The 26,754-nt window shown below is 41.1% G+C and overlaps 4 protein-coding genes across 6 annotated transcripts; all 4 read left to right on the forward strand.

Annotated features, from left to right (window-relative positions):
• The first annotated feature begins 1,021 nt into the window (after positions 1-1,021).
• Positions 1,022-5,186, forward strand: LOC111226615 (ribose-phosphate pyrophosphokinase 1). Of its 2 annotated transcripts, none has more exons than XM_022751857.1 (7): positions 1,022-1,343; positions 1,789-1,978; positions 2,684-2,782; positions 3,008-3,132; positions 3,317-3,490; positions 3,689-3,848; positions 4,045-5,186. In XM_022751857.1, exons 1-7 carry the CDS (start codon positions 1,222-1,224, stop codon positions 4,135-4,137), a joined length of 963 nt encoding a protein of 320 aa, XP_022607578.1. In that variant the 5' UTR covers positions 1,022-1,221; the 3' UTR covers positions 4,138-5,186. The 2 variants fall into 2 exon arrangements, with proteins under 2 accessions (XP_022607578.1, XP_022607579.1); XM_022751858.1 differs by having other exon boundaries at positions 1,023-1,343; positions 1,789-1,972.
• An 847-nt stretch (positions 5,187-6,033) lies between these two features.
• On the forward strand, positions 6,034-8,960 carry slc25a53 (solute carrier family 25 member 53). Of its 2 annotated transcripts, none has more exons than XM_022751946.1 (2): positions 6,034-6,276; positions 6,374-8,960. In XM_022751946.1, exon 2 carries the CDS (start codon positions 6,445-6,447, stop codon positions 7,324-7,326), a length of 882 nt encoding a protein of 293 aa, XP_022607667.1. In that variant the 5' UTR covers positions 6,034-6,276; positions 6,374-6,444; the 3' UTR covers positions 7,327-8,960. The 2 variants fall into 2 exon arrangements, with proteins under 2 accessions (XP_022607667.1, XP_022607668.1); XM_022751947.1 differs by having other exon boundaries at positions 6,438-8,960.
• Positions 8,961-9,352: 392 nt separating this feature from the next.
• LOC111226497 (thymosin beta-a-like) lies at positions 9,353-13,040 on the forward strand. The gene is made up of 3 exons (XM_022751681.1): positions 9,353-9,456; positions 10,476-10,593; positions 12,569-13,040. Exons 2-3 carry the CDS (start codon positions 10,491-10,493, stop codon positions 12,607-12,609), a joined length of 144 nt encoding a protein of 47 aa, XP_022607402.1. The 5' UTR covers positions 9,353-9,456; positions 10,476-10,490; the 3' UTR covers positions 12,610-13,040.
• A 2,214-nt stretch (positions 13,041-15,254) lies between these two features.
• On the forward strand, positions 15,255-26,385 carry LOC111226800 (SLAIN motif-containing protein-like). Its single transcript, XM_022752113.1, has 9 exons — positions 15,255-15,521; positions 16,047-16,717; positions 19,666-19,802; positions 20,691-20,813; positions 22,885-23,025; positions 23,304-23,633; positions 23,774-23,917; positions 24,933-25,230; positions 25,358-26,385. The coding sequence occupies exons 2-9, from the start codon at positions 16,056-16,058 to the stop codon at positions 25,410-25,412; spliced, it is 1,890 nt and encodes a 629-aa protein (XP_022607834.1). The 5' UTR covers positions 15,255-15,521; positions 16,047-16,055; the 3' UTR covers positions 25,413-26,385.
• The last annotated feature ends 369 nt before the right edge of the window (positions 26,386-26,754 follow it).

Here is a 26,754-nt window from a genome sequence, read left to right on the forward strand (position 1 = left end):
TATGCACAAAAAAAAAAATATATATATATATATATATATATATTACAGTGAAAATACAACTGTCTGTGGATGTTGGCGATCTACAGTATAACACTCATAATTTTACACACAAGTCAAACCTCAACATGCAGTAATATGCTACTGTGATAGTAGGCTATGAGTTTATTGACAGTAGACATGTTGACATGTCACAGTAGGAAAAGCACATGTGTAAATAATAAAAAAATAACGATGGCTGCTAACGATTAGCTGCCTCAGGTCAGGATCCTGGTTTTCCTGGTTCATTCTGATTCACTGTCACACTGTCATGGCAAACTTTGACATTTGACTAAAACATAGAGTAGTAACATCTGTGCTTTTCCTACTGTGCCAACAAGTTAAAGGTTTACTCTGAAAAGCCCCTATAATGACACTAGTAGTGCTGTTAAATGTATATTTTATTCTTACCTCTTTTAGCGACTGTATTTCGGTGACACACATTTATTGTAGTCCATAAATTCACTATGTTGTCTCTGAGGTCCTGAAAGGAGTGCCAGGCATACGTCTGCCAAAAAGAGAAAGTTTGATTTAGATAATGACCACATAAGTGTAATGTGCAGTTCTGTTATCTCTCCACCTACTGTATGGACAGGCTAAATATTATCATTATAAAATATATGATAGCCTACTATGAGCAGTGTAGCCGACATAAACACTGCAGTGTCCTCCACATGTCGGACAGGTGGTGAATATTCAGAGGACCCAAAGTTAAATATTGAAGCTTAGTGGAGACACGTCAACGGTTTACAAACGTTAATGTTGCTTTACAGCCAATATACATGTTTTTTTATAATAAAAAAAATCATTTACTTAAGGCAATAACCTGGAGAAATGATTAAACTGCGGTTAAAGTTGATATGAGTAGGCTTGGCTTTCTCGGGATGTACCTTCTTTTTTTTTTTACTTGCTTCTGTTCTTGGCTCCTCTGGACCGACGGAATGACGTCATCGCAGCAGTACGTAAGTGAAAGCGTGCGCGCCGCCCTGGGAGTGATAGCTGCACGCGTGATGTGTGGGACATAATGGTGGATAGGTAGGGAACACACTTTAGCTCTGTAAGAGTAGCTCGTCAACTGTTGATCAATTTCCAGTTGCTGTCTTGGACTCTTCGTCTCCCTCTGACTCGACAGTTGTTCCCTGCCGCTGCCAGCTTGGACTGAACGACGCCCTGGACCGCAACAAAATGCCTAATATCAAAATATTTAGCGGGAGCTCACATCCGGACCTGTCTCAGAAAATAGCAGATCGCCTTGGTCTCGAGCTGGGGAAGGTTGTAACGAAGAAATTTAGCAACCAAGAAACATGGTGAGTTGTTATGTGTCCTGGCCGCTTTAAAGAAGCTTATAGTCAGAGGTGTGCCTAGTACGCAAATGTAGCCTAGCGACATTTATTTTAATTAGAAACGTGGTGTCACGATGAAATTGCCGCGCAGTGTTGTTAGGAACTTGTAGTCCACGCGTGGCTGAGAACTCATGTTAACTAACAACCAATCTGCTAATTGTTGAGCAACAAATCCACCTGAACTGCGTCAATAAACAGAAATGATAATGTCTTGTCACATATCAAATTGAGACTGTCATTTTTCTGACTCAGCATCCTTCTGTTTCCCCCAGTATAACCACTGTGCAGATCAAATCACACGTAGACACAGGCCATTGTTTACTCTGTGTCATCTATCTCCTGCCTGCCATAGTGACTTAGCTCCATGGCACTAAGTGCTGTTTGTCTTGTCACCTCTGTCCTCTGGCAGCGTGGAGATAGGGGAGAGCGTTCGTGGGGAAGATGTCTACATCGTGCAGAGTGGTTGTGGGGAGATCAATGACAATTTGATGGAGCTGCTGATCATGATCAACGCCTGCAAGATTGCCTCAGCCTCCAGGGTCACGGCTGTCATCCCCTGCTTTCCGTATGCCCGGCAAGACAAGAAGGACAAGGTGGGGGTGAGGGATATCTGTCTAATTACTTCTGTCATGCCATTTGCCATCCAGCATCATGACAAGAAGCCTGCAACCATGTCAATCAACAAAGACTCCACAAGGCATATTTGCTTCCTTTTTTTCCGTTTGTTTTCCTTTCCCTCGTCCTGTATGAGTTGCTGAATCAGCTGCTGCTCCCATCTTATTCTTCCCTGAGTAGCTATTTGCCTGTTATTACTCTCATTCCAACATCTCAATCATATTGCATGAATGGAATGTTTTGTATGTTTTACAACCAAATCAAAACCTTTATTATTCAGTAGAACTGGGAGATCTTTTGATATTGTGATGCATGTCTCTTATAATGATAATTGCTGTATTGTAAAAGCTATCCCAGAGCTGGGCCAAACATACATTTTGAATGTATTTAACTTGTTCTTGCAAAATGTAAACTGAACGCCTCTCTCTGCTTAGTATTCATATTTACTATACATACTGGTGGTTTTTGTATATCAGCTGTCCTAGTTTATATTAAATACTGACTGAAAATATCAATGGTCATAAACAAAATATTGTCACATTAAAAAATATTGAGGTCTAGACTGTAATATTTGACTGGTATAATTTTACTGAAAGGTTAAGCTCTCAGTTAAGTGTTATTTTTAGAAATGAGCCACACTTGCCAGTTCACTTATTCCATGTGACTGAAGAGATCTATTTTCATTGCAGAGCCGTGCTCCTATCTCTGCCAAGTTGGTGGCCAACATGTTGTCAGTGTCAGGCGCTGACCATATTATCACCATGGACTTGCATGCTTCACAGATACAGGTGAGCAACACAAAAGCAGATCTAAACAGAAGTGCATTTTATTCACCATCCTGCCATCAGTCCTTTGGGGAATATTTTTGGTTTGCATTCTAAACATGTCTGATTTTGAAGAACCTATATTAGAAACCTGACTTTCCTGGCCTTACATTTACCTACATGTTAACAAAGATAGTATATGTTCCACTCCTGCAACCAGTCAGTTCAGCTGTATTATTTTTTTTCCAGGGCTTCTTTGATATCCCAGTTGATAACTTGTATGCAGAGCCAGCTGTGCTGAAATGGATCAAAGAGAACATCCCTGAATGGAAAAACTGTACCATTGTCTCACCTGATGCTGGAGGAGCCAAGAGGTATGCCAGGGCCATTTACCATAGGTCTTCTACCCTTGAGCATAGCTTACCTTCACCATATCTCCTCTAAAATTGACTTTAGATTACATTTTTGTTGACTGATCTCTGACAAGGCTCTAATTTGACGTGTACAGTTACAGTTTTATTCACTTGGACACGTTGACATTTTACTTTTCCTTTGCAGGGTCACCTCAATAGCAGACCGGCTGAATGTGGACTTTGCTCTTATTCACAAAGAGAGGAAAAAAGCAAATGAGGTAGACCGAATGGTTCTCGTCGGAGATGTGACAGACCGGGTCGCCATTCTAGTGGATGACATGGCTGACACGTGTGGCACAATCTGCCATGCTGCTGACAAGTAAGCCTTTTTATTTGCCTTTTGTGGTAAATAAACGGCATAACAAAAGACTTGACCATAGGCAGGGCTACTGTGGTTACTATGGTGCTGATGTAAAACTAGAGATCATTACTGAATTTCCTTTAGAGACCTGTTCCAGGATATATCCAGTGATGCACAATGAGAGTTTTAATGCATTTTACTGTTTCTCTCCCCTAGACTAATTTCTGCTGGTGCCACCAAGGTGTATGCCATCCTAACTCATGGCATCTTTTCTGGCCCAGCTATCTCACGCATCAACAATGCCTGCTTTGAAGCTGTGGTGGTCACCAACACAATCCCTCAGGAGGAGAAGATGAAACATTGTCCCAAAATACAGGTCAGGATACAGCATTTACTTTAGATTTATGTGAGGTTGCATATGGTTATTTTGATTATGTATTTATTGCGACATGAAATAAGGGAAGCTGTTTTTTTCTTACATTTACTTTTTACTTACATTCATTAATGATCTGTCCGTAAACTAATCAACCAGTCCAGTTATCCTCACAACTGGCTATCTTCTCTGCCTCCAGGTTATTGACATCTCCATGATCCTCGCAGAGGCCATCCGTAGAACTCACAACGGCGAGTCTGTGTCGTACCTGTTCAGCCATGTCCCCTTGTAACAAATGATGTTTACCATCAACTTTTGTGCTGTTACACCAAATATGAGAAGAGGGAATTCCCCAACCCAAACACAACCATTAGCAAATATGTTCAGCTTACTAACCATGGGAAACAAAAGAAAAAGAACAGTCATGTCTTTTACTAATGCTGATCCCTGCTCACTTGAGTTCCTTCCCCCTTGAGCAGTGTCCTTTCATGTCTGGGGCACCAAATCAATCGCAAGCTACCAATTTAGGCCAGCATATTTATTGTACATGGATAAATAAGAGTTTATCCACTGTCTCCCTTTGTCCTCTTTTCATAACATTTAGATACAGAGTTTCTCCTGACCATTTCACCTCTCCAGGAGTGCTTTCAATCTGTTTTCAAAGAGCTTGTATAATATCCCTGGCAGGTTCCAGTGGTCAGGAGAAGCATCTGGCATATAAAGCTGTTACAGTGCTTTTTTTTTGTTACTATAAACAAGTGTAGTTTTTCATGTTGCTCTTGTTATCCTCTGGTGTTTGAAAGATTATAATGAAGTGAATGTGTATTGAACTAGTTTACGGTGCCACTGAAGCTCCACTCAACCAAGAGTGCCTCAACAGTCTGAAATGAAATTTCTTTTTCCTCTTATTTTATCCTCCCCCCCTCACACTTCTTATTTAGATTTATTTATTTTCTCACTGGACATAGAGCTTTCACGTGTCTTATCAGTCTGTAGAAGATGTTTTGAGATGTTTCTTTCAACTCTTGAGGTGCCCTCATTGAGTGGGGTTTGCCAGTGTCCAGAATTTACCCTTTGAGGTTCTGCGTTGAAGATCTTTCTATAGAGAAGCTGTCGGGTTTTTAGCTTGGGGTCTCTGCAGGCTGGAGCTTCCTTCAGAAATGTTCACCTGCTCTTTTTTTTTTTTTTTTTTTTTTTTTTTTTTTTTTTTTTTTTTTTTTTTTTTTGTATGTCTGGAGGGGAGGATTTGTCACTAATGTGCATATTCCAAACCTTTGTGTTTACTTTTTCAGTAGGATGAATGCACCAGTCATCTGAGGGTGCATTCTTAATAAAATCGAATATGCGTAAAATCTTAAAATGGCATCTGGTTTGTTATTTGTTATTAATTGACCATCAGTTTATTACTTAACTTGTGTTCATAAAAGCTGATTATTCAAAAGTTAAAGAATCAGAATTGTGTGTCGTCTACAATTTGACATCCAGAGCAAGTTAGAAGTAAGTGACATCACTGAAGCTTCAGTGCAGGTAAGTACTAAGTACTACATCTATTTAATAGTGTAAGGAGAGCAGGTGAAGTGCGCTGAGGGTGCATTGTAAGTGCCAGTTAGGCATGCTAAGGTATTAATGTGTTATGAGAGGAGGTGCTCTTGGAAGAGATGAGTCCTCAAGACTTTTATTTCTGGAGATTTGAGGGTGTCTAGACCTGGAGGGAGCTTATATCCCACAGTTTAAATACACAGTGGTCTGTATTTTATAGGCTTATTCCAGACTCAGTATTTTGTACGGTGAAGAAAATCAGACTTTCACCACCAGAATTCAAATTTTGGCAGTATGGAGAAGGCTTTGGCATTTAGACCCTAATTTTGGCAAATATTTAAGACAATATTACTGAAGAGTTGACCTGTTAAATACAATTATTTTAATTTTACTTCGTCTTTCGACTTATGACTTAATATTTTTGATGACAATGTACGTTAAGTTCAACCACTTATGATTATTAATTATTTGTAGTGGTACATGTAAAACAGCATCAGACATGTTTTCACATTGGACATGCCTTTTCCCCTGGAAAGAAAAGACTTGATTGATTGGCGAAACAACCAATCCCTGACCACATGACGTATTCAGTCTTAACCAATAGCAATTGTAGAAGAGGCCGACCAAACACAGACACTGAACCGGCTCAGCAGAGACTGTTATTTATTTGCGGAGAGCATCTTCCTGATAAGACTTGAGTTATATTTCCGTACTGTGGTAGAAAACGTGTTGCCTCTGCAATTAGACGAACACACAGAAATTATTTCTCTCTACGTGCAGTGTTGGAGGACAAATGGCCCCACGTGCTGCATTCAAATTCCAGTAATGATTAGAGGAAAATTAAAGTAGACAATACGCTTTCTGTTTTTGACGCCTGACCACAGCACACAAGGTAAGTGCATGTCACTGTCTTAAATGATAACATACCATCAGTTATTTAATTGTAATTTCTTCTGATTTGATTATCCGCCCTTATTCTTTTTTTTCAGTTACATTATAACTGTCCTGGATTAGTGCAAGCCTGAAATGATTTATGATTTGATTTCCATCCAGTTCAAGTATGACAGGAAGTCCCAACCATAAACAAGATGAAGCCCATCTTAGGCACTCAGTGGTTCATTTCAAGAGCTACTTGCATGGAGGGACCTCCAGCTTGCTGTCCACCATCCCCACCCTTGTCGTTTTTCCTGTGTACAAGACTGTTTTCCGTCAACAAATCCACAACACCCCAGTTCACCAGGCAGTGGGTCAGCTCTTCAAAGAGGGACCTGTAAAGCTCTACAGGGGCGTGGCCCCACCATTACTGATGAGGACTCTGAATGGCACGATGCTCTTTGGCCTGCAAGACACCCTCCTCCGCCAACTCTCCCTGTCATCCCAAAATGTCATCCCCACATCTGCTCTGCCTGCTCTGGCTGGGTTTGGTGCAGGTGTGGTGGAAGCTGTGGTGTTTACCCCCTTTGAGCGTGTCCAAAATGTGTTGCAGAATGGGCAGAACGACCGTCACCTACCCACCCTGAAGAGTGTTCTTGTAAGGCTGAGGGCACAGGGGCCGACCTTAGGGTACTACAGGGCCTTTCTGCCCATCACAGTCCGCAATTCTCTGGGCAGCTCCCTCTACTTTGGCCTGAAGGAGCCTGTATGTGCCGCCGTGGCGGGACAGGGGCTCTCACCAGTGGCCGCCTCCTTCGTCTCAGGGACGCTGACCTCCATGGCAATCAGCTTAGCTCTGTACCCACTCTCTGTGCTAGTGGCAAACATGCAGGCACAGGTGGGACGGGAGGTGAAAGGGGTCATGGCTTGTTGGAGGATGCTGTGGAAATCTCGACAGCAGAGTGTGGCTCTGCTATACCGAGGAGGTTCTCTTGTTATTCTGAGATCGTGTATCACGTGGGGAATCACCACCGCTATCTATGACAGACAGGAAAAACGTTCAGGCTGAGGAGACGGAGGAAATCTCTAAAGGATATTAAATTTACAAGTTGAAAATAGTCTTTTTAAATTTGTTTTTAATATTCATTACTGTGAAGTGCTCCCTTGAAAATTTAACCAGACCGCAGCTCATCTTTATTCAGGTGCTTTGACCAATCAACAGGAGTCCAGTAGGCAAAAGTACATGATCCATCATCTGGTTCAAACCAACGTACACTGCCAATTTTGTGTGTCAGAATACACCAGCATGGTGGAAGCACCACTACCAGGATCTCTGCCAGGTGGTGGGTGAGTATCTATTATGAGCCAAAGTTCACTAGAAATATGAACATGCTGGTGAATCACAATTTCCCTATATTGTCATAGCGTTATGGGGGAACTTCACCTGACACCTATAATAGTTCACCTATAAGGTCCTCTACCACTTTTACTTTTATAAGAATTTCATGCATTTCTGCCTTTATTAACATAGTAGAACGTATAAATAACAGGGAAAGAATTGAGATAGAGGATCCAACGTCCAACAAAAATCTCCTGCCCGGAGTTTCCTAAAGTCTGATGATCCTGTCATGATTATCTCAATTTAGGCTTAAAGACAACAACTTTGAGAAGAAATGATTCCACCATTTATTGCCATATAAAACCAACAGTTGATTGGAATCTGTTTCATTGTGCTCATCAACAGCAAACATATAAACACACAGTACACACATGAAGTGACCACAAAAAAACTCAGTCACAAGTGCAATACAATAAACAGTTAGTGCAACCATATTGCCCATGCCCTTAAAGTGTAGATTAAAGTGCATGTGCATGTTTAGGATGTGGATAACTTCAGGGTAAGTGCTACTGTTCTTAATACTATGGAGTCTTCTACTCAAAGGGAGATGATTAAAGGGGGGGTTAACCAGGTGTGAGAAGTCCTTTTGAATTTTAAAACCTGAATGCAGATGTGATACTGTTTAAAGATGCTGGTGAGTTTGCAGCCAATTATTTTTTAAGCTGTACGCACGATTCTGTCCAGCAGTTTTTTGTTGTGGGCTCAAGAATTGCCAACAGGAAGCCTGCAGATGTGGGTTCTGTTGATTGTGGATGTAGTTATTTACAAGGAGTGAAGGATCTAACAAAATTGGTTGCAGTATGGGAAAAGTAGAATCCATAATTTTTAGGTCTGGAGCCATACAAGGGACTACAAGTCAAGATATCTCAGCCTCTGCTGCATTTATTTTGACCATCTGTATCTTGGGAGTATCTCAGCTTCATGGAAGTGAAATACAAAAAGTACATGAAGGAGATGATTGGTGTATAGTCAAGACATTATTTCATTTACTATATGATATAGCTACTGTATATATGAATTGAGATTAATATTGATAAGTTAGTAGTCAGTGACTCAGGGGTCATCACTGTTGCCTTACAGCAAGTTCTCATGTCAGCATGTGTGTCCACAGCAGGTGGGATGAAACCTGTCCCCCAGTATGGGACAAGCCACTGGATGTTTATTATTCACAATGTAGCCCATTTAAATATGTCTTTGTTTGACTGTGAAAGAAAAATGTCCACTGTCTTTCTGTAATCTCAACATATACCTGTAAAATCATCACATAATAATATTCCAGTTGCTGCAGAAAATAGTTTTTTTTTGCAACACCCAATAATAAACTAATCTTATTAATCATACACTGAAGTTGTTTCTGTTGTGTATTTGCTGTTCACATACTATTCTGATGGATTTTTGTCAAATTGTGTAATATCATAAACAGTCCACTAGATGGTAGTGTGTTAAAAACCATGAAATCATCCATATCAACTACAGTGGGAGCTCAGTGATGACTGATCAATAGCGCAGTGCCAGTTGCAGGTACAGGGAGGAACAAATGATTCAGATTACAACATTTGGGGCAAGAATGGACAACAGTGCTCAACCAGCAGCCTATAATATCTCTGGGAAGTCAGGCATCAAGCGTGTCCAATTGAAATTCTTCCCGTGAGCTTTGGGAGCCAATGAGAGACAGAGCATCAGTGTCCATGTTGGCGTGCCGAAGGGCGTGTTGTCACTATTTAAACCGTTGGCTTTGCACGGATTACACAGACGCATCTTACCTGTAGAGGACATTCCCACTGCGCACCCCTGCACCAGGTAAATCTATTCTGTACTGTCTCTTTTTATCAGGCACTCAAAAAGACACAAAATCACTGCAAAGGAATGTAGAACAAACATCATAATTCTTTTCAAGACATTTTTTTTCTATCTATAAAAGGCTTATAGGTGTTATGCAACATTTCTGGTATAGGCCATACAGCCACGCCGATACAGTTGCTGTATTGCTGATTATTCCGTTACTGTAGTAGGGTGTGTATATACCTGGCGGCGCTGCATTCCTCTGCACGCAAGCACTCTCTCACCACTTAACGCTGCTTTTTCAAGCAAAGCTGTTCGAAATGGTCGAGTATTTCCACCTGTCATCCTTTTTTTGATGTAGAAAATGAAATGCACGCTCATGCCTGCTGTGCATGAGGGTGCGCACAATATGTAGGTGTGGACGGTGCCATAATGTTTCAGGCTACCAGGCACTGCCCCCCCCAGGGAATCTGCACAGTGGATTTCTCTAAACACTGTACTGTTATAAGCAGAGTAAATTGTACAGAAAACTCTTGTTTAGCTTTAGTCTTATCTTGTTTTGTCCTTGGTTGAGACACGGAAACATTTAATTTTGTGTTCTCACTTCCTTGCTCTTTGCTTTTTTTTTTTGTCCCAGGTGTGTATTTAATATTTACCTAATCTCTTTAACCAACACACATCACTGCAAATCAATGTACAAGTATATCATGTGTCTCTTTAGTACGGTGTCTCTTGTGGAATTGAATAGCTGTAAATAACAGTAGAGTATAACATGACACCACATTAGAGTTGTTTGTTCAAAAAGAAGGTGCATGTTGCCTCTTGTGACTGGGTTACATAACTCCAGAGTTCTGTCTCTTTTAACTGAGGCGGGGCTTAATTTGTGCACCTGTATGGGCATGTACTGTAGACATCTTGAGTGACTGAATAATAATGGGTTCATTCTTTCCCATGCATTCCTTTAACTTTTTCTCAGACTGTCTTCCATGTTTTGATTTGAATCGTCATGATTTGCTTTCTTCTGTTTTCTTCATTAGAACTATTCCAGAAAAATGGGTGATGGAAATCCAGTCAACCAAGAGGTCGAGCAGTTTAACAAGCAGAAGCTAAAGAAGACTGACACACGTGAAAAAACCTATGTTCCAACTCAGCAGGGTAGGTGTTTAAGAGAAGTGTGCTCTTAACAAAAATCTGTCATCCACCCCCTTATCCAGGTTTCACCCCTTAGCCCCTTGATCTACATAGTCATGCCCTCCTTGTCTGTCATTATGAATTACAACTGCAAACACTGCATTACTGATTAACTGGAGGGACACACCCTGCTACCTGAGAGCTTGTCCTTGTTCAGCTTAATGCCAACCCCACCCCCATCTATTTATTATAAGATCTCTGTCTGCTCTTAGTGGAGCAAATGGAGCTCCATGCCATCAAGCCTTTGGGAAAAAATTCAAAATTTTGTCACTTGACAAAGCAATGAATATTGAGGCCCAGAAGATGTACTGAGAAAAGCTCTACTTTATATCTGGTGTGACATGAGGCAGCAGGAAGTAGAGCATTTAAGCTAAAGTGTGGCAAGACGCTCATCTCATCCCTCCGGAGGCTGAGAGGCTCCCTGCTGACTGACTCCTGCTCTTTCTCAGATCTGAGTGCAGCCCTGACTTGCGTGTCAGGGGGAAAGCACACACAGGTGGCACTGCCGGTGCATGTTGGCTTTTGAAGACTCTTTAATCGTTCAGTTAACTTTTATCAAGAGAGCTGTTCTGCAATGGGCTCGAGGAAGTTAAACACTGCTGCTGCTGTTTAACACTGCTTTAGCACAATGCAAGTATTTTACTGTCAAGTTTGTACCTGAATTCCAGGCATTTAAGTGAGGCTATGAAACTTTTTTCTTTTTCAAAATGAGAAGTTAAATTCATAAGGAATAAAGCATACCCTTCATCAATTCAATACACTCTTTTGTTGCTGTATAGCCTTACTTTGGTCTGGCATGACCAATAGTTAGTATTAGCTAATGTTAGCAAACTTTAGATCGGTATTGCTGTGTAACGGACAGTGCTGAGTCAGTTAACTGACAGTACAACTCTTCTCTATTTAAACTATTACTAAACTATGTTTTATCATTTAGCCTTATCTTGTATCTGACACTGTTCAGCATAGTTGCATATACTCACTTTAACCAAATTTTTTTTTTTTAAATAAATCAGACTAATTTATCTGATATCATTATTCATTCATATCAAAGTTGACTTTCACTCCGGTGCCAAACCCTGACATATTCTACATTTAATTTCATGGCTTCATGTTGTACATTGCTGCAGACATCCGAGTCAGACTTCACATTAAAGGGGCATTCTAAAGATTTTACACATGAAGTTGAGATTACTTCTCATGAGGTGTAGGCTACTATAAAGAATGTGAAAACAATTGTATAATGTCTTCTGTGGCTCTGACGGGAGTTGTCTAAATCCTGGTGATGTCATAGTGATCTTATCATCTCAGTTTGGGCTTATAGCTAAAAAATTTGCAACAGGAGGCTGTAGTTTTAAAGGTGTGGCAGGAATTTATCTAATAAAAGATGAGTTGCTGTATGGGAAATGTAGGATCCAGGGTTTCTGGAGCTTGCCCCATGCTAGACATCTTTATCTAGACACATTTCTCTCTGTAGCTTTGATTTTGACAGTTCGTTCTTAATGTGTCTCTTCCAATTTTCCCAACTTTGTGGAAGGGCACTGCTAAATCGCTAGAGTGCCTCTTAAATTATTTGCACTCCAATCAGTGTACACCTGATAATTTAGAGAGAAGCTGAGAGAGGGAGACACTTGACCATTGGCTTGCAGTTTATTAGCGACAGAGCCAAACTCATGAGTGGAGCCATCTGTCACACCAGCTGCTGCATAAGCAAATTTTACCCACCATCTAGAATATTTGACACTGATGCTTTGGATTATGATTGTTCTGTGCATGAGTGAGTCAGAGTTGTGGTTTAAAATTGAATAATACAGGATGGTAATGTTTAAACACAATGTTATATCAGTTTGTTTTCTTGCTCTGACAAAATTGCAGGACTAATCTTTTATCTTCACATTCAGACTGATCACTTAATTTGTGTCTTTGTCTTGTGTTCACACAGAAATTGATGAGGAGAAGAAAGCCATAAAAGAGGACAAGTAACTGAAACACCTGCCATGATTCCTCTCCTTCACTCCTGCCCTGTTAATCTGGTCTTCCACCAATTTGGAAACCTGTCCATCGCCTCTGCCGCTGTTTTCCGTGCTGCCATGTTTGATTAGAAATGGTGTTTGGGTTGACGCTATGGGGAAATATCTGTCTGTAATCCCAAGTAAATGAATTCAATTGCTATATTTTACTGTGCTTTTTCGCATGCAATTTAGAAAGGGCTTAACGAAAAAGATAAAGTTTTGACAGGGACAGAAAAAGAGAAAAATCATGAATCAACAATTGTATTAATGGAAGTCCATCAAAGATACTGCAATGTTAACAATACCATAAGTATGCCTGGAAATGGTGCCATTCAGGAAATGTTCTGAAAAATAACACATAAGATGATATTTTTGTTTTAATAAAAATCGGTGTCAAACATGTTTCTCTTGAGTCGCATTTGTGTATATTTTGTCAAACTGTCTTTCTAAACCATCTTCTTTTGTTAAAGCATATTTGAACAGATTTTACCAGGACAACATTGTTCCTAATGTGCGAAGGACTGAGTGACCAACAAAAATGAAAATAGTTGTATTTAACACTTACTGCAACATGTTTCCTGTTTTTCAAAACATTGCTGCTTCAGTTGTCAGAAAGGAAAGTTAGGGCAGTTTGAGTACATTGGATGGTCTGAGATCGACCAATATTTTAGCAGTGAAAATCATCTGTACAGTTCTCCCATCACATTAGTGTATTATTTTCAGTCTTAGGCCAGAAATGTGAAATTGCAACATAAAATATGATGAGAAAAGAAAACCGTTAAGTTAAATAAATGAGTTGTAATAAAAAGTATAATTCATAGAATATAATTTATTGTCATTCTCTTCATATACAGTACTGAGTATACAGGGGAACGAAATTACACACTTACAGAAACAAAAGAAATATGAAAGTGGTATGAAATCAAAGTCAGTTGAAATGTTATTCTAGCTTATGAGCATCTATATTCAGTTTACGTTTGCTACTCGTGAGGTTGACTTCATTTTTCAAACGGTTGAATGAACCTTACTCACCCAGTGAAAGCTCCTTCCAGCTAGATTTACAACAGGTTTTCTCCTGCTGAAGAAAAGGGAGTGCATCAGCTGTAGGTGTTTCACATTACAGAAACAACATGAAGTGTGGTATATGTCAGAAAAGTGAGTTTTAATATCTGAATTTAGTTTCTGTATGCAGGGCCTTCATATCTACAGTTCTAATGCAGGTAATGAATAGCAACATATCCACATAAATCCTGTCTCTGTAGTATAAATGTGCTTTGGAGAGCCCATATTGAAGAAGGAAACTTGCAACTCACGGATCAGTGAGCATGTTTTTTTCCCTCAGACTATGTGTGTTGATTGGTTAAGGTAGTACATGCTGTGTTTTTCCACCACAAGCCTGTTCAAACATGCAGCATGCAAATACTTGCGAGCAGAGACATATATTATACCGTCTAACTGGGTGGAATTAATGCAGATTTGGTGGAGTAATGCAGATTTTCAATTCCCCTTCAGTCGTAAGGAAGCCTGTCAGAGATGAAAATACATTTAATGACAGCTTTCATAAATCTGCAAGAAAAAGTGACGGTATGCATGTTCTTTTCTTTTCCAGTAATATCTCAGGATCAGACCTGTCTGTGCACTCAGATGAGGACACAACTAAATGATAGGAGGTAGACACAGATGTTCAGTGTCCTCAAAACTGTGGATCAATACATTGAAAAACCAAAGCTCTCACATGTGATTTATGCTCTAGTATTATAATGTCACCAGTATCTTTTATTGTCTTCAGTGTTTAATGCATGTGTTATTCTTGAATCAACAATTTGATAAGTACACTTGACTGTTGTCTCTCACAAAACAAGTTAAACAGGTACTTCTAGTTGCATCACTGCTTCCTTAACATCACTTTGTCCAAACAAGAAGTAGGCTTGAAATAGTTCTGCATTCTTTATCTGTCTTGTGCTGTACATATAACCGATGAAGACAAATTTAAGAGAAATGAAGAAAACAACGACTGCATAAACTTAATTGTGTGGGACCTCAATGCTATTAGTTAATTTCTAACACTGTTAACAGATTTGTTGCATTTATTCATGTCACAACTTATTTCCTTTTCTTTAGCAGTCTCATTTTGGCCTTTTTGTACACAGAAATCAATATGTAACTAAGGAGTTAATATTTTTGGGCCCTCCCAACTGGTCCTTGCCAACTGTGAATGCCACCATCTTTTAATAGCTAATAGACTCTTAATAGCTTATAGACTTTTGAATAAAAATTACCAGAGAGGTTTATCTTAGTTTCTGTCATAACAAACATGCATTTCAAAAAAGTCAACATTGATATATTTTTTTGTAAGAAACAATATCCCATTCACTTATTCTTTCTTTCTATCTGTTCTCCATTGCAGATTAAATGTTGGTTGGGTTTCTTACTTTTAATACAATGGTGTGCTGCACCATTATGTAAACAGCGACTCCCAATGGCTACAATAAAGAATACATAAATATATAATTGCAGTATCACATCTCGTCCATAGAGGGCACCAAGAACCCGTGAAATCCTGTAGGGGGAGGGGCGAGCGCTGCTGCAGGTCTGTTCAGTGGGCTATCTGAACTCAGTGCGCTAACAAGCTAGTTAGCAGTGAGCGATGTGATGAACGCTGTCGGCGGTGCAGTAGCAACAAGAAAGTATGGACTAGCTAACCGAGAGTTATCCCGGTGTCTTGACAATCATTATCAAGCTGTGGACCATTTCAGGTGGTCGTAATTAGCTGCTTCATTCATGCGGTCGCTGGTGCACAGGGGGGTTTGAGCTCCAAGTGGCGGGCAGGCTCAGTCATCAGCAGCTCGCTGGGACAACTGGGACAACACGGCTCACTCACCGGTACGACTGTTTTGCTGGTAGCATGCTAGCTGAGCTAAGATTAGCGAGAGTATTCAAACATACACGTATGGCTTGATATATTACAATATAGCTGTTGCAGTTTTGCTGCTTAGGGGAACATTTAGTGGTGTAGAGCATCCTCATGTAGCTAGCTTCTTTACACGGTTATTACAGTTACAGAGTTAGCAACGTAACGACGAGATAAAAGTGATCGGCGTCATGTAAATACTAGTGATTGTTAGCTGAAACTGACTTGTTAACGCGCCAGTGTCGCCTCAATACTAGAGCTAATTGTGTGACTACGACTAAAAACTTTGCATGTGATTGAAGTAGCTAAAAAATCTTAACCTCTATGCTTGGTTTCATCAGTATTGAGTTGCTGTTGTATCGCTGGCCAGTGCCCAGTGAGTAGCCATTCAACACACCATTGATAAGGGGTCAAATCAAGCTTGAACCAGTACGGTTTGTGTTGTTTCCAGCTGTTCTTTATTGTCATCATGTTAATTTTGCTCTCTTTGCTAACAGAGTAGGAGCATGGTGGTCCCGGACAGTGCCAGCGTGGTCCCCCAGCCTGACAATGGCAGTCCCACTGGCCTCACGGAGAGCCCCAAGTCCGGGTGCGAGGAGGAAGAGGAGGGGGGTCAAGACCTGGCAGGGGTGGAGCTGGAGGAGGTCCGAAAGCTGCAGGAGCTTGTTCGTAGGCTGGAGGTCCAGAATGAGACCCTGCGCAACAGGGGGAGCAAGACTATCATCCACAGAGGTGCCAGCAGCAACAGTAACCTCACAGCCGCTGCTAATATCAATGAGAGGCTGACTTGTGAAGGGGTGACCAATTCCCGTCTCAGGTTGGAGCACGGTGGTGAGCTGGGTAGCACAGACTTTGAACTGTCACCCCCACAGGACAGCAGCAGCAGCGAAGAGATGTCCCCTCTACCTGTAACCAACAGGCTGGAGGAAGAAGATGAAGAGGAAGAGGAGGATCGGGGTCCATGTGGGGGCTTTCTCACCTTGACCTGCAGCAATGGAGTGGGAGAGACCCAGGGGCAAATCGAGACACCAGAGAGCCCCTCTCAGGAAAGTTATGAGTCAGAAACACTTGCAGAGAGCGACTCAGGGGTGGACCAAACTGCACTGGATGAGGTGGATGTCCTAGATTTGGAGGATGAGTGTGCAGAAGTAGAGGACGAGGACAGCTGGTATGTTTCATCAGCTGTACTGTGTATCTCTTTTATGTTTGTGTTACCCAACACATAGTTCAATTGCATCCGGTTTGAGCAGCATGCTTTCAAATGTGATATACAGCCAGTAATGCTAACTTCAGTGGAAGTTGATTTCTGTTGATGCAGGTTACATGGATGCCATATTTAAAGTTGCCTGTTCACCAGTGTATAGGTAGGGGAGCCCCCTCAACCAGATGAGTCATGTATACTTTTTCATTTTAACTTATAATTTTAAACAGCATCAGGCCCCCACAGGGCATTGACTATATACTGAAGCATTAGGCTATTTGCAATTAAAATGAGACATAACTCTGGGCTGACACAGAAACAGCATTTTTTTTCTTATCCACAGAAACAAGTAATTGAAGGAGGAGAGAGACTGAGGTGATGTGGAGGCGGTAGAAGGAACGGCAGGCTGTGTGATTAATTTCAGAAGCAGTTGACATGTGAATACAAGAGTGAGAAGCTGCAGCTTCTTCTCTCTTAAATTTGACTCTTGGCTGTCTGGCTTAGGTAGACGAAAGGCATGACCTATCTGCTGCCTGTTTGGCAGGTTATGATGAAAACAACGGAGGGACTTTTTTATTCATAGCCAAGAATGAATAAGAATGTTGCACCAGAAGTGTTCGGTTGTGCTGGAGAAAACAAGTTTCAGAAAACAATAATAATAATATAATTAATAATTATTATGATTATTATTTACTTGACCTGACATAGCTCAGCATATGCTAAGCCTTGTTACACAATGTGCTAAAGATCAACAAAGCAATATCTGTATTAGCTCATTCCTCAATGCAGGTCAGGTTGAAGCTTGTAAAAAGCCAGTGTTGTTTTGAAACCAGATGAACTTTGCTCATTTCCTCCAGTTTAATCAGCAGAATATAATTACCTAAAACGAGCCATAATAGAAGGTTAATTATAAATAATCCTTGCTAATTTTATGCCAGCGATCACTATGTGTTTGTTTATGCTGTGCATGTTGCCTAAAACAGGTACCATATTGTGTTCCCAGTGGCTACTTTAGCAGCTCAGCCATGAAGCTTAACAGCCTGACCATTCATGGCTTGTTTTTCAGTTTCACATCATTAGCCATACCATATGTGCTTTGTGAGGTTATCATAGCCAAAACATCCAATAATCCAAACGGCGACATAATCTGATCTGCTCTGGGCTGGATGCTGCCGCATGGCTAAACTGCTTTGGGTGGGATTGCACAGCATGTGATCTGAGGGCCTCCCTGTGTGACCAGACCGTGGCAGGCACTAAAACACTGGCAGCAACTGCGGGACTTCTCATTATAGGTTTTTGATTTGTAGAATCAAGATTGTACAAGAGCATAATTAGCCTCCTAATATCAGAAAATCTAAGATCAGAAAAAAACAGACAGTATTCTCACACTGAACCCCAGACAATGTTTCAAACCTACCAAGTCAAATCAAAATTGCCTTGCAAATGTCTATCTTGTTTTCACACTGACACAGTCAAGGAAAGTTATCAAACCTGGCTCTGTGATGCTGGTCCCAGCTGAACATAGATTTGACGCTGCTCAGCTTTACAGTGAAACAATGAGGACAGATTATTTTAATAGTCATAGGGTTGATATAAAGTTGTTATAGATTTATTTTACTATTTCTAGTATTATTACAACCCCTTTATTGCATACGTTTCTACAAGATCTTGTATAATTTTATGGTGTAGCAGTAATGTTTTTGGAACTACAGTCGAAAAGCCATGTTTCGTGTGGATGGCAGCAACCAGGTGCCAACCTGTGACCAAAACTCTGTCTTGAATGGATCAAACACAGGCAGGCAGGACGTGCGTTATTATTCCACTTCAAACACGGGTTTGTGTTTGAAGGAAGCAGCTCCTGCTCCCCCACACGAGAGGAGCTGTGCTCTCTGGCAGGTTGTGTGACCTGAATATTGCTCTCTGTATTGTTGCTCATTCCAGTGGGAAATGGGTCCTTTTGTGTTTGTCCAATGGGAAGATGATTTGTAGTTGATTGGTCCAGAACCAGTCAGTCCAGGCCTTTTGTGTATCTAACTCAAAGGATCTGCCCATGTGGTTGCCAGTTCAAAGCTTGTGGTGAACTAACGGCTGTTTGCCCTCACTAGGGCAACACTGGACAAGTTGCAGAGGAAGCATCGAAAACACCAAGTCAAGCGTTGATTTCAGTTGGCTGGCACGCTGGTCCTGCATAGATGTGGCTGAAGAATTTTCTTGCAGTTGAATGTAATGCACTGGGTCATCTGTCTCTATCCCTAGTACGCCACTAAATTTAAAACTCCCCCCATTTAGTCTGTCTTTGGACATGGGACAAGAAATTTTCACACACAAAAAGCACTTTTAAATTTGTCCACCTGGATGTAGTAAATATGGCCTGCTGAGGCAAATATAGATTGAGCATTGGACCAGGTTGAGGCTGTGATAAGGATGTTTTAAGATGCATTACTTATCTAGAGTATCTGCTCACTTATTGTTTGGTCTGATCACATCATTTACTTTAAACAGAAGAGCCTGGTTGGTTGTTTGATGTGGGATCTTTGCAGTGCCATGGTGTTCCTTTGCCAGAAAAACATTCAGTCATTGGGCGTTAGTTCCTGCCTGTGCTCAGTCAAATCTGTGTCACACATTGGGAAGAACATTTCTACTGTAGACGGCATGTTCAATACTATTAGGTGCATACTTTGCACTCCAGTGGTTCACACTAATCTCTAGCTTGTTCTTATTCAAATCGTTTGCTCTGCACTTACTGGCAAACACCTTGACAAGCATGTTTAATAAAAAGTAGATTAGGCTTACTTCTTCAGCCTTTTCCGTACAACAGTTTTCCCCTCTCTGTATTTCTCCCAGTCCCTTTACCCCTTATCGTTGCTCTAATTTCCCTTTGTAATAATGAGTTTTCTTCTTGTCTGCCTCTTCAGGTTGTATGTGTCACCTAAAAAGCAAGTAGCAGATCCAGGCCCAGAGTCTCCGTTGAAATGGTGTCGGCAGGTTCTTGACCACCGCAGCCCAGAGACAGAAATGGCTTGTCGGACCTTGATCAGCCGTTTGGACCAGAGTATGCATTTAACAAACATATAAATACACTGTTTGAAATGCCTGAACCAAAGCACCTACCGAAGCGTGTTTTAAATTATTTACTTTACACACCTTTAGATGAACTATCTTTCAGTCCACCACAAATACAGTATTTTTTAATAAATGAACAAACTTTTGTATCTTAAGATCTTTGAGTCACTCCCTTAGAGAAGCTTGGCCTAAATCAAGCTTAAGGCACCTAATTCAGTCCAGGGAGACAGTCTTACCCCCTTCTGTGACTGTGCTGCATTCTTATTTACTGTTCAGCTCCACTGTGCATGTGCATGCGTCTGTGTGGGTTTCAGTCATATGACAATGCTTGAGTACTCACAGTCAATGTGTACATGGTGTGTATGTCTTTACGTGTGGACAGAAGTTTGTGTCTGATCCAACGGACTCATTCATTATTTATCCTGTTCGCAGCTCCTACTTCCTGTGCACTGCAAAACCTGAACAACAAAGTTATTCACACCAGGGCTGAATGACTACATGAAGTCATTGGCTGGGTTAAATTACCTTCCCCCCTGGGTTACCTATTCTTTTTAAACAGCAGCACCCAGCCATGAAACTGCCAGGTGTAGAGTAGGATTTAGCCTGACTTCAGAAACTATAGGGTTACCGGTAAACATGTATAAAACAAGGTTAAAAAACATATTGTCTAAACTGAATCCTATTTATTTGTTATCTACAGTATGCATGCAAATGTATCGATGGTTTCTCAAAGCTGTTGTGTGAAGTGAAATTAGTGTGAAGTAAAGCCAAGTGTTTTACTTGGCTTTACTTCACATCTCTCTCTTTGTGTCGTCCTTTTAAACTGCGTATATTATTCTCTGAGAGTATCTCGCCTCTCCTCTCCTGTCCCCTGCAGCATCTCGATGGAGGAACATGTACAGCAGTCCATCAGCAGAGGCAGGCTCGGCAGGCTCAGGCCTGATCTCTCCTGGGTACCACAAATCAACTAACAAATCCCTACTAACTTGTGGCAGCTCAGGTATGGCATGACATTAACACACTTTGCTCCTTATTTTCTGCTCAACACAGCAATGGGATTGACATCAGTTATTGTAAGGATATAGTTTCAGTTGATATGTGTGTGTGCACTAATGTGTCGATGGTGTGCTCTCTCAGGGATCTGGGTGGTAGAATTTGTGGCATTTTTGCATGTTTTACCCAGTTAAATGTATATCACATACTCTGTACATTACTACTAACCATTTTCCAAAACACAGGTTTTCGAGATTGATTTTTTTTTTTTACTTCTACCTAGAAGCCATTGTTTACCATTCATTTGATTACTGTATTGCAATCAACAAAAAATGTTATGTTTATGACAAAGACCATTATGCAAGGTGTCATTCGTCCCAGACTAAATTAATGTCTGTTGAACAGCAGTGAATTTGGGAGGGAGTCAACAGACAATAAGTGATGCCCTGAAAAGGAAAATGTGTATTTGGCAGCTTGTTGCATTACAAAGGTTGCTGTTAGTCAACCTTTAAGTGGTAGATGTTGCAATTTCTGCCACCTACATGAATGCATAACAAACAGATCTTTCCCATGCTTCCAAGCTTTCAACTACATCAATGCACAACAATCACGAGTTATTTTGAAATACAAAAGACACTGTTATGAATTCTTTGTCTCAGGCATGTTAACTTCTCTTGAATTGGTCTTCATGTTGTATTGAAATGAATGGAAAACTGTGTGTACCTGGCAGATACTTTGGAAGATGGTCAGCAGTTATGTGAAGTATATGTGGTTTATACTTCAGGGAAGGAACATATGATATATTGAAGGTCTTTGGCAATGCTAACCTGTTTGAAATATATTGTATAATAATGTTGATGGTCTTGACTTTGTTGTGGCGATTGTTACTGTTACTCTGCACTTATTCCTCACATTGTCTCTCAAACCATGACACTTCACTGTGCAAAGACCAACAATGCTGATGTTGTTTCGAAAACTCTGTAAATAACAAATCTTTGCATGAATTTGTAAATGCTTGCCTTGTTGGCGGTGACCCTATCTAATCCCAGACTTTTTACATAACCAAATGCCTCTGGATGATGTTGTCATTTCCTGTTTGTCTCAGTCTGCGTTTTGGGCCTGTGTCAGACAGACACGCCTGGCAGGAGAACTTTGCATATAGCTTTTCTGGCCATCAGCAGCAGCAGCAGCAACAGCAGCAGACAGTCCTTTCTAGACTAATGCTGCTGGACATGGCTGGAGTGAAGCTGGGGTGGAGAGAGATGCTAATTTAAACACACCAAATGTGATTGTTAAACAGAGATGTTGTTCACATTCATATGTTAAATTCTGAAATATTGGTTGGTCTGTCTAATGCCTTATGTAAAATATATATCCACCTGGTGAACGTTAAACTTACATCTAAATTTGCCATAATACAGGCAGCACTGCATGTGTGTTAGCTGAGCTGGGGTGAGTTATCCCTCACATACCTCTAGCTGATTTTGAATGATGGAGCAGCTATGCTTCAATGTTTCCCAACTTTAAAAAAAATCAACATTGTGATGAGCTACTCTTAATTACCTTGAGGCAATCATACAATTGTATAAGCCTGATCAATCAATCCCTTTCATCTGCTGAGCAGAGTGTGACAGATCCCAGTGGCATCTAATCTTTTGTGATCAATTTAGTAACAATCACATTCATTCATCACTCATTTTGTGCTGTGAAAGGGGCAGATTACTCAAGACAGCACTTTATCTAGCCTAATATCCAGTTTCACCTGTCATTATACACAGTCAAGCAAAACAATGTCACTCTTTTGAATGATTATGATGGTGCAGTGTAATTGTTCCCTTCATACTGGAACGACAAACAACCATCATAATACAAATCCTGGTCATTTTTTCCCCTGACCTGTATTTGTTCAAACAAACCTCACTGGCATTATTTCAGTATCAGCTTTTATTTTAGAATTTAAGGTAAATGTCTTTCTTACCAACAGAGGTGGACATAAGTTGCAGAAAGTGTGGTCAGTGTTGCTGTCATAGATGTGTGAGAAGCAGCTCGTTGTAACAGGTATCCCACTGTGTTTACAGGTGTCACAAGCATGAACTCAGCCCTGAGCTCTCAGTCCTCTATAGACAGTGAGGTCAGCACATCAGATGACTCCATCTCTATGGGCTACAAGCTGCAGGATCTCACTGATGTCCAGATCATGGCTCGCCTACAGGAAGAGAGTGAGTGGAGATGTCACATGGTGTGCTGGACGTCTTCTCTAATTGTGTTTCCAAACTCTAGAGCGTGGAGCACTGTAAATAACCACTGATGATGTAGGAGACTAAACTAGCATAGTTAGTTAGCCTAAGTGCAAACCTTTTTGTACACCTCAGTAAGTCAGATAGATAATTTGACACTTTTTTTTCTGTGATTTTTTTATATGAGCATGAATCTGTGTGTTTGCATGGTTCCCGGTATAAGCGGTTTCCTTTTTTTAACTTTATATTTTTGCTGTCAGGTCTAAGGCAGGATTATGCTTCCAGCTCAGCATCTGCATCACGTCGCAGCTCCACAGCATCTCTGCAGTCTCTGCGCCGGGGTGGCACCTACAGCGACCAGGAATTTGACAGTTACAGCCTGGAAGATGAAGAGGACGAGTTCTGCTCCATGCCCCAGCGACGACATCGCTTCACCCCCTCGCCCTTAGGCTCACCTCGGTGCCTGTCTCCCTCTATCTCCAACCACGGTCAGGAATACAGCAGCCGACTCGGGGCCCCGCGCACAAGAACACCCAGACGATCTCTCCAGGGCCCTAGTGCCGAGCTGCTTAAATTTGCCAAGAGTGAAGGTAGGCTATAACCAGTAATAAATCAGCATTTATACACAAGGTTAGGAAAATCTGAGTGATATTCACAGAGATTAATGTTGTACCAAAGCTGTGATGATATGTATTCTGTTGTTAAATGTGTTACGTATGTATGGTTCCAGAGGAGTTGAGGCACAGCATGCCTAATCTGGCCCCACGCACCAGCCTACGTTCACTGGAGGCAGTCAGAAACAGCCGCAGCATGGAGGCTAACCTCCAGAGCTCTGGCAACCGCATGTCCCACCTGACTCACTCCCCCTCCACAGGTAACCCTGCCTTCCTCACCTGTGCCACACCACTCCTCTGCTATAATGGTACCCGCATTTGTCTTGCACATAGTCCTCTATATAATGTCACTTTTATCCTACCACTTGACCTCCTTTTATCCTCTGCATGACCACAGGTAGGGTGTGACTGATACACGGGAATAATATCTTAAAGAGGTACCACATGGAATATAGTAGTGCTATGGAGCAGTTTTTAATGAGTTGGTCACGATTTGCCTATATCGTGCACACACACAAAGACGCACACGTGGGTGACATAATACACATTCTTGGCAGTGCTTTTATAATATTCTACAGAGAGACAGATGTCAGCAATGCACCAAGAAACATAGCAATGCACCATCAAAGGCAGTGTAGAAGAACACTGTTAGAGAACAAAGAAGGATGTAAACAATGCAGGTTTCAAAATGTTCAGAAAAAGCTTTATAAGTGAATGTTTTATCAGGAAGGAAATGTTTTCAACATGTTTGTTAGACCTTAAGAATACGCACAGTGAGTTCTGATGAATAACACTGAATAAACAGAAATATTGTTTGTTTACAAGAAAAAGTTAAGAAAATGTTAAAAAGAGTCATTTCTTTTTAATAGAATATTATTTAAATAAATGTAAGTCTACAACTAACTCACACTATATATGGATCACACCTACTTGTTCCACAAAGCACCCCACATTTTGCCCTACTACCTCCCTGATACTTATCTTCCCTGACATACCCCAGGTTATGTACAGGTAACTCTCCTCACCCCATAACCCTTTTTGTCACCTGCTACTTGATTATTTCACTACTTTGCTCCAAACTTATCCTTTATAATCCAACACTGGTCCTCCCAGGCCTGCCTCCAACTCTGTACATGTCACAAATGGGGTTTGGATTTCAACTCTAGCATATTAAATGTTGTATGTATTAATATTTATTTTATTTCCCAAGTTGCCTTAAAGAAACCATCTAGATTGAGATTCTGTTATATTGCTGTGACCTTCTTCCAACTCAAGGTATGGCTTGTAGTCGGCTGCGTAGCAACGGCCAGTCTCCACTCTCCCTGCGGACTCCTGTTAAAGCTGTCACTCCAGTGGGCTCCATGGCAGCTGGTCGTCAGCCTTCAAGAGGGCTGCCTGTCATCCAAGGACCACCTGCAGGAGGGGGGCGCAGGGTCCAGTCCCCAGGCTCTGCCAATGGTGGAGCCTACATACCTGGAAGAGCCTCAGCTGGGGCAGGGAGGCCTGCTGTGGGCCGAGGACAGGCTGTGTCATCAGCTTCCACCAGGAGTAAACTTTCACAGCCCCCCAGGAGGTGAGTGTTTAAACAGAGAGCTATTAAGCTGTTAATATGTAAAATTTGTTTTAAGCTACTCAAATCTTTATAGTCTGATACTTGACTTTATGCAAGAATTACACTAACTTCCTCTTTTATTAAATAGGTCTTTGGGCATGACTAAAATCTCAGATGAATCCTGGAAAGATGGCTGTTACTGAGTCTTGCCGGTGATGAAGGATGTTCACTGCTGCAACCCTCACCTGACCTCTCCCCATTACCTCTCAGAGTACAAAAAACACAGCCACTGTGTCCACAAATGTGTCGTACAACCTCCCCCATTTAAGACTGGAGCGCTGGGTTGCACTGGATTTGTAGTTAAGACTCATCTCTCTCTCTAGCATGACACATTGTCAACACACACAGAGACGATGTGTAGGCAGACAAAGAAGGCACACATGCACACTCCACTTGTTATATGGACCAACTCCGAGCTTCCAGAAGATTTGTTTGTGTCAATTTTACTTATTTTTCTATGGTAATCGTGAGAAACTGCTGGAATATAAAGGGTTGTAATTACTGTTCTGTTGATGTAATTGATATGAAGACCATTTAAATGAAGATATTGCTGGTTTGTTAATTTTCTGTGTGAATTCCTACTAGATGAAGGTGCTGAGTGTTGCATGCTCGGTTTTGTTTTTCCTTATTCCTTCAGCCTTTGCATCATTATGTAACTGCAATATGACAGATCTTCCATGTGTCCCATAATGATCTGTGTGAATTTTTGAATGTTTGAGTGGTTCATAGTGAAATTATCTTAGGTTTGTGTTGTATTTGTGTTTTGCTCTCTGCTTACACAGCAATGCAACTCCTGTAAACCACACTGCCCTTATGAATAATATAAAAAAAGGAAAAATATGGTTTGTGCCAAGGTGCATTTCAGCTGCAACACTTTCTAATTCCAGAAGTAATCTGAAGTCATTAAGGGTACTGTTAACGTACTGCATTTTCCAGGCATTTTTACTGCATATCTAGAGGTGTACTATAGTGTCTGCTTTTGGATACCACTGTAATAAAGAAAATGTTTATGCACGAAGGCCGTGTGCCTTAGACAGCTATGCACCCTCATGCAGAGTGCCTCTGAAAATTAGGAGCTGTAATTAAAAAGAATAATAAAGTCTACCCTGAACTGAATTGTATCCCTGGTTATTTTTAATCCATGCATGCCAAGCCGGGGTCTGTTTGCATCATATGCTAATTGGTCACACACTCTGCAGACCATCCGCAGCACAGGCAGCAGCAGCAGCGGCACTACCGTTATCATCAGCCGGATATTTCCTGGGTGCATGACCAAACGCTCCACAAACGAGTGCTCGACGCTACCCACCCCTTGTGACAAAATGGCCTACAGGCCTCATCTACGCATACAAAGTCTGTGCGCACAGTCTGCAATGACAATATTTTTTTTTATTTCTCTGTGTGATAACGTCTCAGCATTGTGTCTACGAGCAGAGCATAAATATGTCCCTATTAAGAGAATGACTGCGTTAATGTAACTCTGCT

The sequence above is a fragment of the Seriola dumerili genome, unplaced genomic scaffold (assembly GCF_002260705.1).
Source record: "Seriola dumerili isolate Sdu_G_001 unplaced genomic scaffold, Sdu_1.0 BDQW01000161.1, whole genome shotgun sequence".
NCBI lineage: Eukaryota > Metazoa > Chordata > Actinopteri > Carangiformes > Carangidae > Seriola > Seriola dumerili.